The following is a 19,077-nucleotide window of genomic DNA, read 5'->3' on the forward strand; positions in this document are numbered from 1 at the left end:
TACCAGATACAACAGCTATTAAACGGATGCGTCCCTTGCAATCCTCCCACGTGCCTCCGTTAAGCGGCAATCAGCTCCGGTATTCGGCTTAGTGACTTCAGCAGGGGGCCTTCTGAACATGCGCAGACCTGACTGGACCCGACCGAGCCGGAGGAATGCGGGAGGACGGTGAGCGACGCATCCATGCTTATGGGGCTGGAGGAAGCCCCGGGTAAGTAAAAAATATTTAATACCTGGCATCTCTGGGTCTCTTTTAAAGAAATATCAAACTTATTTTGAGTAAGAGCTATTACTTTGGGTAATTTCTTACTTGATGGTAGCTTTAAAAGGAGAGCTGTAGTGAGAGGTATATAGAGGCTGCCATTATGATTTCCTCTTAAGCAATACCAGTTGCCTGGTTATCCTCCTGATCCTCTGCCCCTAATACTTTTTGCCCAAGACCCTGAACAAGCATGCAGCAAATCAGGCGTTTCTGACATTTTTGTCAGATCTGACAAGATAAGCTGCATGCTTGTTTCTGGTTTGATTCTGCAAGCAGATAGCTCAGCAGGGCTGCCAGGTAACTGGTATTGCTTGAAAAGAAACCAATATGGCAGTCTCCATGTACCTCTCACTACAGTTCTCCTTTAAAGTGGACCTTAACGTTTGTACAAGACAGAAGGAAAACAGAGAGAAATGCACCCTGTGTGTATTTAGAGAGTTTAGCCGGTCTAATTCCCCCTCATTTGTGTATAATCACAAATTGTAATCTGATCTCTCCCTTGTGTCACATGACTGCCTATGGTAGAGATGGCAGATATGCCCATTTGAAAGCACTGGATGTTAACAATATGTCTCCTTCCACGAATCAGGAAGTAGAAACAGTGCAGATTTATTTTAAGATTTGTTTCAGCTGTAACAAAGAAATATTTTTTGTTTAAAGGTTATTATGCTGTTGTGTAGCTTTTAGAGCAGAGAGGACTTCTGAGTTCAGGTCTGCTTTAAAGGTAAGGTCAAGGTAAGGTTTACTGGTAAGGTCTGAAAATGCAGGAGAAAAGTGAATAGGATATGGGCCATAGAACCTAATACTACCACTTCGACTTACTGTATGTGGCTCCCTCGAGCCTCAGTGGGTCCCAAAGTGTTGCTCAAGGTTCATCTCCTGACTCAACTACTAGCCACCCCCATTCAAAGTAAAAACCGTCTAACTGCTAGCAGGAAACTGGTTTATGATGCATTACAACACTTTTCTGCAGCGCTAGGAAAAAAGGATCCAAAAGTAGTATAACCTAGGCAGGTGCTGCTCCATAAAAACTCAAAGGCTGCATTGCGTGTAATTCCACCAAGCTTCAAATCACATAAAGTTCAGCAAGTATGGTCCAGTAATACCGGTAGTCGAGGAGCAGACATGTAGACATTAAACCAGCAAACGTTGAATCCGGTAATACCTTTAACCAGTTCTGCCTAACTGGACAAATATATTTGTCCAAAAGGTGCTGCTCAGAGGCGATCTGGACAAATATATTCGTCCAGCAGTGTTGCGCATGCATATCCACGTGCAGGCGGCTCGTTCCCCCTGCTATCACAGGAGATCGAGTGTTCCCCCAAAGCAAACAATTCCCTGTGAAGGTCAAGCATTTCCTGATAACTAACAGGAGAGTGCTTAGCTCAACCCAGTGGCCAAAAAGTAAAATTGAAGTAAAAAAAAAAAATTAAAAAAATTACACATTTAATAAAGCCTGACTACTACTAGTTCTATACCATTCCAAATAGTCCAAGTTGTTCTAAAGCATCCTAGTTACCCTGATTAATTGGGAACAGCTGTTTTAATCAACTCAACAGGTGAAAAACAGCAGCTCTCTGCAGTTGGTTTGTGGACAGTCATGGCTAAGGCAAAGGAGCTTAATGAGAACCTGCGGCTGCGCATTGTGGCTGCTCACAAGTCAGGAAAGGGCTACAAGGCCATTTCTAAATGTTTCCAAGTTCCAGTGGCTACAGTGCAAAGTATTAAAAAATACAAGATGTTTCATGCTGTGGAAAATCTCACAGGACGTGGTCGGAAGCCAAAAATGACACCTGTGCTAGCCAGGAGGATAGTGAGAGAGGTGATAAAGAATACAAAGATCACCACTAAGGCCATCCTGGTGAATCTGGGCTCTGCTGGTGGCAGTGTCTCAAGGCAGACAATCCAACGGAAACTGCACACTGCTGGGTTCCACGGATGCAGACCAAGGAGGACGCACTTCTCCAAATAAAGCACACAAACCTTGTTTGGCCTTTGCAAATGCTCATCTGGACAAAGACTTCGGGTCTTCTGTGTTATGGTCAGATGAAACAAACATTTTAATGTTTGGTCTCAATAATGTTTCCTTCATTTGGTGTAAAAAAAGGAGAAGCTTTTAACCCAAAGAACACCATCCCCACTGATGAACATGCTTTGGGTTTTTTTTCAGCCAATGGACCGGGGAACCTAATTACAGTAAAAGGCACCATGAAAAAAAGAGCAATACATGAGGATTCTCAACAACAGCATTAGGCAGTCTGCAGAGAAACTTGGCTTTGGGCACCAGTGGACATTTCAGCAGGACAATGACCCAAAACATACAGCAAAAGTGGTGAAGAAATGGTTAGCAGACAACATTAACGTTTTGGAGTGGCCCAACCAGAGTCCTGACTTGAATCCAATTGAGAATCTGTGGAGAGAGCTAAAGATCAGGGTGATGGCAAGAAGACCCTCCAACCTGAAATATTTAGATCTGATTGCTAAAGATGAATGGGCAAAAATACCTGTGGAGACAAGCAAAAAGCTGCTGGTCTGCAATTATAGGAAGCATTTGATTGCTATAATAGCCAATAAAGGCTATTGATTATTGAGAAGGGTATGAATAATTTTGGACTGGACATTTTTTGCTCAAATGTAAATAAAAGCTGAAAAATGTTTTTTTCCCCCACAATAATGCTTCTTGTACATCGTCTTATCTTCTGTGAGACACTTATGTCATTTCCCGTCAAAAAATGAATAAAACCCAAAAATGCCACAGTTCATTAGAATACTGAGGAAGTCTTTTTACATTTCAAAGGGGGTACAACTGTGTGACATCATGTCAGATTGAACCTACAGAATCATGTATAAGTCTCTATGTGATTCAAAACTTTTTATTGTATAGTTCTGATCCAGCTATGTGCAATGCCCGAAGGAGAAACTTAACATTTTGAAAACTTGCAATAAACCATGTACAGTTAGTCATTAAAGGTACTGTATATACTCTAGTATAAGTCTAGAAATTTCGCTCTGACTCACTAAATAAAAGTATAGGGGTCGAATTATACACGAGTCACGGGCAACACTGAGTACACTTAGTAATGTGTGTAATAAAAATGATATTACCATTTACAGCAGTTTACCCAGTGGCAAGTGATACTTTGAAGAAAGGAAATGCCAAGAATACACAGGTCTGAAAGTCCTGGGCACAACAATTAACAAGGGGAGGGGGGGGGGGAGGGATACTGGGCTGCATAAAAGAGAGTGAATAATTGCAGCACTTGGGGGCCTGGAGGAGGTATTGGTTGTACGTAAGAGATAGAATGGGGTAATGGCTGCAATACGGTATGCAGTGCAGTCATTAACCCATCCTGAGCCCTAAGTGCAGCTGTTAATTCTTCCTGGATCCCAAGTGCAGCCATTAGCTTTGCTGGGTAGACTTTTATCCTTGAGTCAATAAAAAATTCCAGCTTAAGAGGGTCAAATATTGGAGTCGACTTATACACGAGATCGACTTATATTCGAGGATATACAGTATTACCAGAACCAACGTTTGTTGGTTTGATGTTTACACTAAGTTCAGTGTGATCAGGTGCTATGTGACACAATGACCGTCGTTCACAGAGGAAGGGACACAAGGGGTCATCCACTTTCCTACAGTTTTGCTTCAGTTTGAACGAAGGTGCTGTTTTTCACCATCTATATTAAAATGAATAATGCTGGATAGATAAATAATTAAATATGGCACAGTAATAGTGCTCTGGTTAAAGGTGCTCAAATGTACTGTAATCTGTACCAGATCATTCTGTCTCACTCTATCAGACTAGCAATACATGAAGTTAAAGAAACATCACACAATATAAAAATACTGGTACACTTACGTTTTAGAAAGAAATTTGTTGCATTTTAGTATGGCTGCCTCCACATAGCTGGGAAGATCGTGTGTTAAGGGTTAAACAATGGATTTTAAAAAAATTAAATACTGCTGAGGAATGGATGATCTATCTTTAAAAAGTGTACCAGTGCTGTGGCTTAAAGAAGATTTCATACTCACCTGCAGCTTCCTCCTGCTGCATAAACACGTCTGTGTCCCATGCTGTCCTCCTGCCGTCTGCTCTTCAGACGTGAACAACCCCGGTAACTTGCTCAGTTGCGTCTAGTCTGGGTCTACTGCGCATGCACGGACCTCCCACGCATGCACGGTAGACCCAGACTGACGCGACTGAGCAAGTTACCAGGGCTGATCGCGGCTGAACGGCAGCGGGAGAACGGCGTGGGACACTGACGTGTTTATGCAGCAGGAGGAAGCCGCGGGTGAGGATCAAATCTTCTTTTAGCCGCAACTCTGGGTTACTTTAAGCCACGATTATATTCAAAATTGCTGTCAAAAATAACATGTTAAATACCTGTCACCATATCACTTTAACCAAGAAAAAGATACTGTGTATTGGGCTAATTTAAAGGGAAAAAAGTCTTTAGTGCAGCTATGCATCACAATTACATGTGGGCACTGTATGTTTCTAAACATACCCCACCCTCCTGCTGTCAGCTATCAATTGCCCTGTAGATCCCTTCAGAATGTTTAAAATGTCTTTCTCAACCGCTTCTTTTTGCCTTCTGTTCCTGAAAATCCACATGTCACTTCATCCTCCCACTGTCAGCAACACCATACAGATTGCTCCCTCTCTGCTATCGTCTCCCCTTTTCTCTAGCCACAAACTATTCCTATTTCTGTGCTCACACTACCCCTCCTCTGCTCTCACTAAACCTAACTTGCATACACACAAGTCCCACCCCCACATCTCTCTGCTCTGCCTACTACTCCTTCTGGCTTCTGGGGACATATCACCAAACCCAGGGCCCACTCCTAGACCTCACACTGCTCAGACTACAACTCATTCTACCAATAACAAACCTCACCACCTCCCCTCCCAGAACACCTACAATCTTATTGACATCCCCCTTCTTCCCAGCTCTCCCCTCCCCATATCTGGGGCTCTATGGAACTCCCACTCCGTTTGTAATAAACTGGCCTTTATTCATGACATGTTTATCTCCAACACTTTCACCTTCCTGGGGCTCACTGAAACATGGATAACTCCATCAGACACTGTGTCTCCAGCTGCTCTATCATATGGTGGTCTAAAATTTAGTCATGCCCCTAGACCTGGCCACAAACATGGAGGGGGGGGTAGGGATCCTCCTCTCTGAACACTGTTCCTTTAAGCCACTCACACCACTGCCCGCACTCTCATCCTTTGAAGTTCATGCTGTCCGTCTCTACTCTCCATACCACATTCAGATTGCTATTATCTACCGCCCGCCCGGTCCAGCCTCTACTTTCATTGATCACTTTTCAGCATGGCTTCTCCAGTTCCTCTCCACTGATATACCCTCTATCATCATTGGAGATTTTAATATACCCATCGATACTAATTGCCCTACTGCCACCAAACTGCTCTCTCTCACCTCCTCGTTTGACCTCGCCCAATGGTCCTCCACTTCCACCCACAAAGACGACCACACTCTTGACCTTGTCTTTACCCGCCTCTGTTCTATTTCAAGCTTTTATAACACTCCGCTTCCCCTCTCAGACCACAACCTTCTTACCTTCTCAATCAATTCTTCTCTACCGTCAACTCCTCCAACACTACACCATACAGTCACGCGCAGGAATTACCGCAACCTGGATGTGAATTCCCTGACTGAGGCCTTGCAACCTCTAAGTACCCTGTCTTCCTACACTGACCCTGAGGCAGCATCCAGTTACTTATTTAATGTAGTCTCCTCTGCCATGAATTCAGCCGTTCCACTCACCACCACCCGCCCCCGCCAAACTAACCGGCAGCCCTGGCTCACTGAACAAATAAAACAGCTGAAAAGGCACTCCAGGGTGGCAGAAAGATGCTGGAGAAAAAGCACTGCTGTAGAAGACTTCAATCACTATAAACAAACTATGCAGGAGCTCAGGGATGCCCTCACTTCTGCTAAGCAGTCTTATTTCTCCTCGCTCATTTCCTCACAGTCTCACAACCCAAAGCAATTATTCAACACCTTTAACTCCCTACTTCGTCCCCCACCTCCTCCCCCTACCACATGTCTGTCAGCTGACAACTTTGCATCATACTTTACAAGCAAGATTGATGCAATACGTAATAGCTTTAACGCGCAACCATTTTTACCAGCACAGCCGTCACCTATAAATTCCTTCTGTCCGCCTGCACCCTCACCCACCACTAACTGCCTCCCCACCGCTCCACAAGACCAGTCTCCCACTCTAACATCTTTCACCACACTAACTGATCAGTGTCTTTCCTCACTAATCTCCAAAGCGCATCTCACTACCTGTGCCCTGGACCCCATTCCCTCTCATCTAATCCCCCAGCTTTCCTCCTCCTTTAATCCCGCTCTAACAACTCTATTCAACCTTTCTATCTCCACTGGCAATTTTCCTTCCTTATTCAAACAAGCTATCATCACACCACTAATCAAAAAACCCTCTCTTGATCCAACTTCTCTATCCAACTACCGTCCTGTCTCGCTCCTCCCCTTTGCTTCTAAACTGCTGGAACGTCACATCCATTCAGAATGGTCTGCCTTTCTCTCTACCAACTCCTTACTTGACCCCTTTCAATCTGGATTCCGCACACACCATTCCACTGAAACTGCCCTCACGAAAGTTGCTAATGACCTACTGGTAGCTAAATCCAAAGGCCAGTTCTCCATTCTAATACTCCTTGACCTTTCCTCTGCCTTTGACACGGTTGATCATGCTCTGCTTCTGCAGACACTGTCATCTTTAGGAATCAAGGGACAAGCACATTCCTGGATCTCCTCTTATCTCTCTGGACGCTCTTACACTGTCTCCTTCTCTAACACCAAGTCCTCTCCACACCCACTGTCTGTTGGTGTACCTCAAGGCTCTGTTCTTGGGCCACTTCTTTTCTCAATCTACACCCGTGGCCTGGGACAACTAATTAACTCTTTTGGCTTCCAGTATCACCTCTATGCGGATGACACCCAAATCTATCTCTCAGCTCCTGACCTGTCCTCACTACTATCCAGAGTCCCCGACTGTCTACGTGCCGTTTCTGCATTCATGTCCTCCCGCTTCCTCAAACTCAACATGACTAAAACGGAAATTGTGATTTTTCCACCATTGCTATCTACACCCCCACCAATTGCAACCATAATGGTAGACAACACCCCAATAACCTCAACCACTAAGGCCCGCTGCTTGAGGGTTATACTTGACTCAGAGCTCTCCTTTAAACCTCACATTGCCTCATTAACCACCACCTGCTATTTCCAGCTCAAAAATATATTCCGTATCCGCCCCTTCCTCACACAAGAGGCCACCAAAATGCTTGTTCATGCCTTAATCATCTCCCGCCTAGACTACTGCAACACCCTGCTCTGTGGCCTACCAAAAAACAGGCTAGCTCCTCTCCAATCCCTTCTAAATGCAGCGGCCCGCCTCATTCACCTTTCCACACGCTCTTCTGATGCAGCCCCACTGTGCCATTCTCTCCACTGGTTACCCATTACCCAGAGGATCCAGTTCAAACTCCTGACTCTAACATACAAAGCCCTCCACGAGTTGTCTCCTCCATACATCTCCTCACTAATCTCAAGATATTGTCCCTCCCGCAACCTTCGCTCCTCCCAAGAAATTCTCCTGGCCTCTAAGCTGATCACCTCCTCTCATGCTCGCATCCAGGACTTTACACGAGCATCAGCCCTTATCTGGAACTCTCTTCCACGGCCTGTAAGTCATGCTCCAAACCTGGACATCTTCAAACGCACTCTTAAAACACACCTTTTCAGACAAGCTTATAACATTCTATAGCCCTTTATTTACTCATTTGTCACAATGTAATCAGAGGCAAAGAATCACTGCCTCATCCATCCTCCACCCCCTTACCTAGTGTGTCCCCCACTACCCATTAGATTGTAAGCTCGCAAGGGCAGGGTCATCCTCCTAATGTTTACTGTTTTTGTAACAATATTTGTGCTGCTTGGAACTCTGCTGTATATTTGTTAGTTGTATCTATGTTCCCCTTGTCGTCTTATTGTGCTTTGTAAAGCGCTGCGGAATATGTTGGTGCTATATAAATAAAAAATAATAATAATAATAATAATAACATGAATGCCTTGCTGGGGGTTCCTCCAGGTATGCCGTTGTCCACTCAGCAAGTATATGCCGTTACGTTACTTAGCTTTTACCAGAGTAACGCTGTTAGTTGTATATGAGGCCAATAGGATACAAAACAGCAAATCTCTAAACGGTGGTAGGGAGCCAGAGCATGTCAACAAGGGGCCTGTCTGCTGCACCTAATACTTGGAACACGCCGCTTTGTTTACATAAGGTACGGTCTCCTTTTGTCATCTTTTATTTTTTTGATTTTTAAATAATGTACCATACAGACATGCTTGATGCTTGTGACAGTCATACAAGCTTGGGTTGGCTTAGCTGCATGTTCTATCCTATGGGGTGAGTGGGGGTAGGAGGAGCCAGGAGAAGTTGTTTGCGTGCTGTGAGGAAAATGGGTGGTGCTTTATGAATTCACAAAAAGTCTGTATTCATAATTAATATTCACACTGTTTTAGAATACATAACAACTGATGTAACTTATGTAACAATAACATGATGGACCTCTGGGTAAGAAGTCAAGTGAGGGCCATGGGCTGCGGGTCTTAGTTTTTTATTAATCTCCCTTTCACCTTTGTCATGTCTCCCCACTCCTACAGTTGGATTACTTGCCTCTCTCCCTCCCTGTAATTTCCTCGCCCAAATCTGACTGTAGCACGGTAGGCTTCTTGCCTTATAGGAAAGTTTCCGCATAGAGGACTAAGTATCACATTGTTTCTGGACTCTAAAGTGGACTGTCTTGATGCATTAGGAGAGTTTGAGTTGTATTATGATCTGTATCTGGCTGATGTATAGAGCGCTATATCTCTAATTCACACACTTGTTAGGGTGCGAATACTCACCCATTCATATAGCGATCCATCCAGCCAGCGTGAAGGAACAAGTGGTTTATATTCTTTATTGAAGTGTATGTATCTTGTATTTTATCTGCTAGTGTCTTGAGGAGAGGAGCGCACACACCACCTTTTCCCTAAATATGTTCTCCCTGTGCCTGTGTGGGTTTCCTTCAGGCACTCGGGTTTGCTACCACATCCCAAATTGGCCCTAGACTACGATACATACATAGACATATGACTATGGTAGTGCTTAGATTGTGAGCCCCTCTGAGGGACAGTTAAAGTGAACCAGAGACGAAGCACCCTCATGTCTTTTACCATATACATCAGTGAGAACATTAGAGAAAACACCTACTCTGCTCTCGGTTTCATTCGTCACTGCTTAGCCTGCTTGTTATCAGCCCGACTGAGCATTCAGTCTGGCTTTGCTCAGGAATCATTATAGCTGAGTCATTATAGCAGAGCCACAAGGGGGCAGGCTTGGGCTTGAAAAGACATCAGAGAAGACAGACTCAGCTATAATGATTCCTTAGCAAAGCCAGACTGAATGCTCAGCTGTGGATTTTATCAGGGCTGATAATAAGCAAGCTGAGCAGTGAAGAAAGAAACAGAGAGAAGGGTAGGCGTTTTCTCTAATGTTCCCACTGATGTATATGGTAAAATACATGAGAGTGCTTCGTCTCTGGTTCACTTTAAGTGACAAGACAATATACTCTGTACAGCGCTGCGGAAGATGTCAGCGCTATATAAATACTAAAAAAATAAGAATACATTTTGGACACCTATATAGTGTTCCTAACAGTTTGTACTAACTTATTTCTTTATGCTTTGCACTTAACACTAGCCAATTTTGGTTACATATCTATTTAGCTATGATTTTTTTTACTGGATGTAACTGTTGATAATGTTTTGCACTTTCTACTAGCACTTTTTGAAACCTAGGTTTCATTCAGGTGGGGTCTCATTGTGAACTACCTAGTACAGTACTGTCCAACTTAGAGGTAGACGGCGTAGACGTAGGGGGCCAAGCTCCCTTGAATCTGGGTCTGAAATGGGCGGAGCAGCAATGTCCTGGCTTCGGGGGCGGAGTTAAGTTGAGAGAACCGGCTGGGCCTGATAGAAGTAATGAGAGGAGGGGGAGTGACACAGCACACAGAAGGGCCGCAGCAAGCGCTCTTGCGGGCCAAATGCAGGGCGAGGGCCACCAGTTAGACAACACTGATGTCCAAGATGTCCAACTATATCCAGGTACTGCTGTATTGCTTTAACATGCACATAATAAAATGTTTGCTATACAGCTGGACTACCTAGAAATTGGGTTGTGGGGGCGTGGCCAGGCGCATGGACTGAGAAGACGTGTTGAAGAGGAGCTCCGTCTGTGGCCTTCCTTACCGGGCACTTCTCTACTATATTACTCATCCTTTATCTGTCTATCCTGAGCCCTACGGTAACGGGAACCCCTGGCCAGCAGGTGATGACATCTACGCCAGCAAAGAGAGGCAGCAGAGCGAAGAATAAGGAGACGCCATACAAACCGGAAGTACACCGGCCCGCCATTTCCTCTATTAAGACGAAGGCCAAAGCCGTGCAGACAATGGCGCCCGAGGACGAAGAGCAACCTGACGCTGCAGCTTTACTTGCAGCTATTACGTCCTGCAAGGATCTTATCGTCACCACTAGAGATGCCCTGGCGCTTAAGATTGATAATGTGCAGTCTCAAGTCACCATCCTCCGGCAAGATGTCGGCGCCATTAGAGACAGAATGGGGGATGTGGAGCAACGTGTGAGTACCGCGGAAGACTCCGTCACCACCCTAAGTCATACATCAAAAGACCACTCCAAACGTATCTTAGCATTGGAGGCGAAGATGGAGGACGCTGAAAATAGGAACAGGCGGAACAATATCCGCATCCTTGGCCTGCCTGAGGGAGCAGAGGGAGAAGACCCGCCATCCTTCGCCATCACTCTTCTCAAACAGCTCTTCCCCGATGCCCCGTTTTCCAACTGCTTCGTGGTGGAGAGGGCGCATAGGATCACCACCCGGGGGAAAGTTCCAGGCGCTTACCCTCGCCCTTTCATCTTTAAGCTTCTTAATTACTTGGATCGTGATCTGGTCCTGAAAGAAGCCCGCCAATGCGAGGATCTGCGGTACCAAAATGCGGCTCTGATGTTTTTCCCAGATCTGGCGGCTGAGACGCAGCGAAAGCGCAAGCTTTTCGACACGGTGAGAACCCGTCTCCGTAACAAAGGCCTCAAGTACGCCATGCTCTTCCCAGCGAGACTACGAGTCCAACATGACGATAAGGTCGAATTCTTCAACACGGCTACTGAGGCATCGGACTGGCTGGACACTTTACGCTGATGGTGAGATCGTTCCTACTTTTATTACTTTTTCTACATAACTGCTCCCACGTTGTATATTGTATTATGATACTCCGCAAATGACACTCAACGGCTGGAGGCCCACGGCCTAGCCGCGCACTACTAATATTAGGCCCTATGCAAGCTCACCTTGCGGGATCGCTCATTGGACTATGCTAAACCTAGCAGACAGTTCCACACATGAAACTACACCTCCTTCTCTTTACTGACCTGCTATTATGGACATGCCGCTAAATGCAGATCCCTAGGACTAGAGACTGGTTGCCTGATCCTTTGTGAACTCTGCTACCCTCCTGGCTTAAAGTGGTGTGCAATTGGATAGAACACTCATAGTATGTAGTATCAGCCTGTTAGCTGGAGCAGCCAAGTAGAACTTTGTATTTCTGCCCTCACACGTTATGGCCATATCTATATGAATGTGGATGTCTCCTTGCAGACTGGGAGAAGAGGAGAGATATAACTAATTATTATATACTGCACTTTTTCATACCAATGTATATGCTAAATTTTCTTTCCTCTCTCCCTCCTCCTTCCCTCTCTTTCTCTCTCTCCTCCTCTTCTCCCAGTACCTTTCTCTCTTCTTCATCCTACCTTTTCTCTTGCTATCCCGTTTTCTTTCATTTATCCTTACTGCGCCACAGTACGGAGCATATGCTCAGGTTCAAGTTTGGTTATCGGTTCGCAACTGTTAGGGGTTAGGGGACAAAGCAACTTCAGCGTTAGGGGGAAGCTGCAGGGTGGGTTTATGACAATATGGGAGGTGGGTGGGGGGGGGGAAGAGTAAGATGGGTTACTGCGGGAGGGGTCATGGTTGATGTAAGGGGGGAGTTAAAGGTTATGGGGAAAGCTGTTCCCTTCCCCGGGTACTTGTTCCAGGTCTGGTCCACCTACACCCCCTATGGGTATATATACTTTACCTCAACTGACTATGGTTGATAAGAGACAATATGTGAACTGTATTCTCTGGAATGTCAGAGGCCTAAATTCCTCATTTAAAAGATCTTTAGTCTTTAATTTCCTAAAGAAACATGAACCTCATATCATTGTTCTTGTAGAAACACATTTAGTCGGCAGCAGGCTCCTAGCTCTCAAAAAACCATGGATTGCTAACTGTTATAATTCCACATACTCCTCATACTCTAAAGGAGTTAGTATCCTGGTTAAGAAAAACCTGCCATTCCAACTACACCACTTGCATCTGGATGCGTCCGGGCGCTATGTCTTAATACATGCAAAAATACATGAACTCATGATAGTACTAGTTGGTTTATACAACCCACCTCCTGCGTCAGTGGACTTACTACACGAAATCACGCAACTAACATACCAATACGCCACTCCTTATAAATTTTATCTAGGAGACTTCAACATGGTCCAATCCCCAGGTGTAGACAGGCTCACACCCCGCAATTCAGAAGCACTCCTGCTTTCTGATTGGTCATCTGCTCACTCTCTTAACGATGTGTGGCGCTGGAAACATCCAGATATACAAGGGTTCACGTGCCATTCCTCCTCATATCACACACTGTCTCGAATTGATCTAATCTATACTACCTCGGCTGGACAAGCTCTAGTTCATGATATAGAGATGCTTCCAAGGGGTATTTCAGATCACTGCCCATTGAAACTCAGGTTAGATTTTGGAGCCCGCTGTGCTGACCTAGTCTGGAGGCTCTCTCCACACTGGCTCTCAGCCCCTAGAGTGCAGTACTCCGTCATGGATCGCATGAGGGAGTACTGGCAGCTTTCTCATGACCCAGTACCGCCACTAATAGCATGGGACGCATACAAGGCAGTGGTCAGAGGAGCATACATATCAAGTATAGCTGAGGAAAAGAGACAATCTCATGCTATTTTGGAGGCTCTAGAAAAAACAGCAGAGGAAGCTGAGAATTTCTATATAGCACATAAAACTGCCGAAGCCTATGATCAATGGCAGGCATCCCTCCTGTCACTCTCCGCAAAACAATCTGACTACACTAAGATGGGAATCCAAACAAAAAATGTGAGAATATTTGAACATGGGGACAAGACGGGAAGGATGCTAGCCCAGCTGGCCAGCCAGGAAAGGGGAGCCGCCCAAATAGCTAAAATAGTTACAAATACAGGAGTGGAGCTTACGCATCCGGGGGACATCAATGCCGAGTTCAGCTCCTACTATCAACAGCTATATAGATCCAAAGTCACTAAGTCCCCCTCTGACATTGCGCGGTACCTAGCAGACACTCTACTACCCACGCTATCTGCTTCAGATGTGGAAATGTTGGAGGCTGACATATCCCTCACAAAGGTCCAACAGGCCATTTCATCTCTCAAAACTAACAAAACGCCTGGCCTAGACGGGCTCCCCTCTGAGCTCTACACCAAATACAAAAAACAGATGGCCCCTAGACTTCTAAAATTATTTAAAGAAGTAATTAGAACAGGCACAGTCTCTCCCTCTATGACGGAGGCACTGATAACCGTAATTCCTAAAAAAGGGAAGGACCCCTCCCTGTGCTCCTCATACAGACCAATCTCCCTTTTAAATGTCGATAGTAAAATCCTAGCTAAGGTTTTGGCCCAGCGATTAAATGAAGTCATTATTTCCCTGGTGCATAAGGACCAATCCGGGTTTATACCTGGAAAGGGATGTGACATAAACCTCCGCCGGCTCTTTACAAACCTGTCCACTCGGCACGTCAACGCTGGATCTAGAATAATAGCCTCCTTTGATGCCGAAAAGGCGTTTGACAGTGTCGAGTGGGCATACCTTTGGGAGGTCCTGCGGAGATTCAACTTCGGACCTAAATTTATAACCTACATTCAGGCGTTATACCACTCCCCTAGAGCTAAAATTCGAACGGGGAACCGACTTTCTCCCTTCTTCTCACTCAGCCGGGGCACACGGCAGGGATGCCCGTTGACCCCAGCGCTTTTCAGACTGGCGATGGAGCCCCTGGCGACGCGACTGAGAGCCTCTAGGGAAATAGTTGGATTTCAGCTTGCAGAACTGGAGGAGAAGGTGTCACTGTACGCCGACGACCTCCTTTTATATCTGGCAGATCCCCACCAATCCCTCTCTTCAGCACTATCCTTAATTGAGGATTTCGGTTCCTACTCCGGTCTTAAAATGAACTGGGACAAATCACTCCTACTTTCATTGGATCCTTATGTTACTCCTGATCCCTCTCACATCCCTTACAAGTAGTCAACAAATTCCGCTACCTCGGCATTGATGTGTCCCCTGATGTTACACAGTTCTACGCTCTAAATATCACTCCAACAGTAACTACAGTCAGAGATAAGCTTAGGGCATGGAAAACTCTGCCAATCTCACTTATTGGTCGCTCAAACCTGGTTAAAATGTGTATACTACCTAAATTCCTTTATCTTTTTAGAAATACTCCGGTATGTCTTCCCGCCAGTTTCTTCTCAGATATGGACAAACTTATAGGCTCCTTAATCTGGGGAACATCTCCGCCACGCATTGCATTAAATAACTTGCAGCTTCCTGCAGACAGGGGTGGGATCGCGCTCCTCAAGCTTAAATTCTACTACTGGGCAGCCGTTCTCACATCAGTCTACTGGTGGTTTGCCCAATCACAATATAATCCAGCCACAGTATTTGAAGCAACTATTGTGGGATCCTTCCTGGCACTCTCTAGCTTGCCATTCCGTGGACCCAAAGCCTTGCCAACTCATACACCCTCTATGGTAACCACAATTAAGGCGTGGGAGGCCGCTGGGGCATACCTGTCCCCTAAGGGCCAATGGTCTCCACACACCCCCTTGTGGAATAACCCCAAACTCAAGGAATTTATCACTATCCCTGACCCATGTCTCTGGGCTGATAGGGGAATCGTTAAATTAAGGGACATCACTGCAGACAACTCCCTTCTGCAATTTAATGACCTTAAAGATCTTTTTTCTTTATCCAACTCCATGTATTTTAGATTCCTACAGCTCCGCCACGCGTTCAACTCGCAATTCCTAAGTGCTCCATTGACAGTGCGCTCCCACCCCTTGGAACTTCTCTTAGCCCATTCAGGTCTGACGGGGATTACATCCCAGATATACGCAACCCTTATGGATAAAGAAGCCAATTTAACCAATCGTCTTCTCCTCAAGTGGCGGGTAGACATACCGGAACTGACTGATAAAGAATGGGTAGACACTCTTGTACACTTTGTCTCCACTCCAATTGCTGCTAAGCACAAGTTAACCTCTCTCAGGTACTTATACCGAACCTACCTTACACCACATAGGTTATTGAAGATGGGTAGGACGGGGGATGACCTCTGCTGGAGATGTGGTACTCACAATGCCTGTTTTTTCCATACGTTTTGGGATTGCTCACATATTAAGTCTTTCTGGAAAGACGTTCACGAAATGCTGACCTTAGTAATTGACCTCAGAATTCCCTACACTCCCATGGCCATGCTCTTAAACATATTTGGCACCCTTCCTCTTGCAGAAAACAAGCTATACTTAGCGAGACTCCTACTAATGTATGCCAGAAGGGCGATAGCCTTAAAATGGAAAAACTCCTCCCCGCCAACCAGTGCAGAGTTTAAATCACATGTTAATGCTGATCTACCTACCTACAAGAGTGTTTATGACAACAGGGGTTCATGCAAAAAATTCTACAAGTTATGGTCGAAGTGGCTAAAGCTGCTTAAAATTGAAATGTAGTGTACCTATGTCTCTGGCACGTCATTCCTGTACAACTCTATATGCTGTCTATTTATGTCTGTATTGCTGGGGGGAACTGGACCACCTTGGGGAACGGAATATGTACTGTTCTTTTTCGTTGTATGTTTGTTAAAAAACTAATAAAAATTGTTTTTAAAAAAAAAAAAAAGAAATTGGGTTGTGGGTCCGGTGCGGGTAGCGGGTCTGGGTACCAAATTCACCAGAAAGCAGGTTGCAGGTTGGGTGCGGGTAGCGAGGCTGCGGGTCGGGTCTGAACAATTAGTCCCGCATAAGCCTCTAGTTGGGGGCTCCCTCTCTTCTAATCCAGCCTGCTGTTGGGAAAGCGACCGGAGGTCAAAGACCTGAGTAGAGCCTGATATTGTAAGGAGAACAGAGGCGCCAACAGAATAAAATATATCTAAAAAAACTTTAAAATTCCTCGGGAGGCGGTGGTGGACTCATCTCCCCGAAGCAGACATGATACTGTGAGTTTTAGTACAATCAAATTTATTTATATACTCCAACATACAGTACAACGCGTTTCGCAGTTATATTCCTGCTTCCTCAGGCAATAACGAACAGGAGTACACATAGTGCAGTCTTGGCGCTTATCGTGACCTTAAGACTGCACTGTGTGTACTCCTGTTTGGCCTAATCTCCTCACCTGCCTACACAGTGGTTGCCTAATTGGTAACCCTGACTTGTGAGTATATCTACGTCGTGCCTTACATGAACTGGGCTTCCTCCAATCAATCAGCTCTGCTACTCACAGGAAAGGTCACACTCTGGACCTTATATTCCATACTGGGCTGTCAATAGCCAATGTGGCAATTAATCCTGTTGCCTGGTAAGACCATCACACTATCCACTTCTCCCTCTCAATACCAGCTGTCAAACACCAGGTCAAGAATCAAATAAAATACCGCCGCTGAAAAGGGCTAACAGCTCAACATATCCGAGATAACCTTAGCTTTGATGAATTGACTGATTCCAGCTTGGACCCTGATACTCTGGTGTTTAAATACAACAAATGTGTGTCCTCCACCTTTGAGACCATTGCTCCTCTGTGCACCAAATATCTTACTCCACACCATCATGCAGTGGTTTGATAACGCTATAAAAGAGCTGAAAAGACAAGGCCGAAAACTTGAGACTGTGGAGCAAATCTCAGTCCCCAGATGACAAACATGCCTTAATCCTCCACTTGAATAACTACCAAAAGGTAATCACGGGAAAAAAATCATCCTTTCTATCACAAGAGATTGCAAATGCAGTTAAGAAACCAGCCCAACTGTTCCGCACAGTGGAAAAACTCTGCAACCCGGCATGTCAAAAACTTAATATATCGAGTCTTCAAAGGACCTCTGTGACCAATTTGCCCATTTCTACAAAGTCTCCGCTATAAGGTCCGCCATCCAACTTACAGCATCTGAGCCTAATATAGCGCCGAAGACCATTAGCAGAGACAACGTAACACCTTGGTCAAACTTCAAAGAAATTGATGAAGAAGTCACATCAAGCATCCTCCTTCACCTCCACCTAACTACCTGTGACCTGGATCCTGGCCCAACACAGTTCATGTTGAACTGCCCCGACCTGTTCGTACCGGTATTCCTCAAAATTGTTAACTGTTCCTTACAATCAGGGATATTTCCTGCTTTACTGAAGGAAGCAATCATCAGGCCTCTCTCAAAAAACCCTCCCTGGACCCAGATGCAATGACCAGCTACAGACCTGTCTCTAACCTCCCCTTACTGGGCAAGCTAATTGAAAAAGCTGTTTACCTCCAGCTAGAAGCCAAAATCCTACAAAACAACAGTTATGACCCATTTCAGTCTGGCTTCAGGAAACACCACAGCACTGAAACTGCCCTCATACAAATATGCAACCACCTGCTCATGGCAAGAGACAGAGGAGAGTGCTCGATCCTCATACTGCTAGACCTTTCTGCAGCCTTTGATACAGTCGACCATGACATCTTGATAAGCAGGCTACAGGAATACTGCGGCATTGATGGCATAGTTCTTCAGTGGTTCCATTCCTTCTTGAGTGGCAGAACCCACAAAGTGTCTATAGGGCCCGTCCTGTCCACCCCTGTATCACTTAAGTATGGGGTGCCCCAGGGCTCAATCCTCTCTCCCCTGCTTTTCATGATTTACATGCTACCGCTTGGAAAACTAATCCAAAAACATGGCCTGACATACCACTGCTATGTAGACGACACCCAACTATATCTTTCCTTCAAGCCTGGTGTGACAGACCCAACTCTAACTATGAACGCCTGCTTACGTGAACTACAGCAATGGATGAATGACAACTGGCTAAAACTAAATGCTGACAAAACTGAAGTCCTTCTGATTGGAGGGCAGAGCATGATAACAAAACAACTTAACTTGCAGTCTTCATCACTGGGAATAGGAGGCACGGATCTACGCAGCTCTGATTATGTCCGTAGCCTGGGAGTTCTAATTGATGGGAATTTAAACTTCAGAACTCAAATCTCTGCTGTGGTGAAATCATCCTATTTTCACCTGAAGAACATTGCAAAAATCAAGCACCTCATCCCCCCAGAAGATCTGCCAACCTTAGTCCATGCCTTCATCACATCCCGACTGGACTACTGTAATGCTCTCTACACTGGCCTTCAAAAAAAAGGCCTTGTACCGCCTACAGCTGATACAGAATACTGCTGCCAGACTGCTAACCAACCAACCCCGTCACTGCCACATAACGCCAGTCCTGCACTCCCTTCACTGGCTACCTATAGAATGGAGGGTCCTATTCAAGATCGG

General features: G+C 45.3%; 1 protein-coding gene across 4 annotated transcripts in view; it reads right to left on the bottom strand.

The window, feature by feature from the left end:
* VPS35L (VPS35 endosomal protein sorting factor like) overlaps positions 1 to 19,077 on the bottom strand; it is a 184,808-nt gene that overhangs the window by 128,118 nt on the left and 37,613 nt on the right. For all 4 annotated transcript variants that reach the window (XR_011022754.1, XM_068244800.1, XM_068244802.1 and 1 more), the window contains exon 11: positions 4,123 to 4,170. Coding sequence is in view for 3 of the 4 variants with exons in the window: in XM_068244800.1 (XP_068100901.1) it covers positions 4,123 to 4,170 (48 nt within the window). In the remaining variant the exon portion in view is untranslated. The remainder of the gene's footprint in view (positions 1 to 4,122; positions 4,171 to 19,077) is intronic.

Source organism: Hyperolius riggenbachi, chromosome 7 (genome assembly GCF_040937935.1).
Source record: "Hyperolius riggenbachi isolate aHypRig1 chromosome 7, aHypRig1.pri, whole genome shotgun sequence".
In the NCBI taxonomy this organism is placed as follows: domain Eukaryota; kingdom Metazoa; phylum Chordata; class Amphibia; order Anura; family Hyperoliidae; genus Hyperolius; species Hyperolius riggenbachi.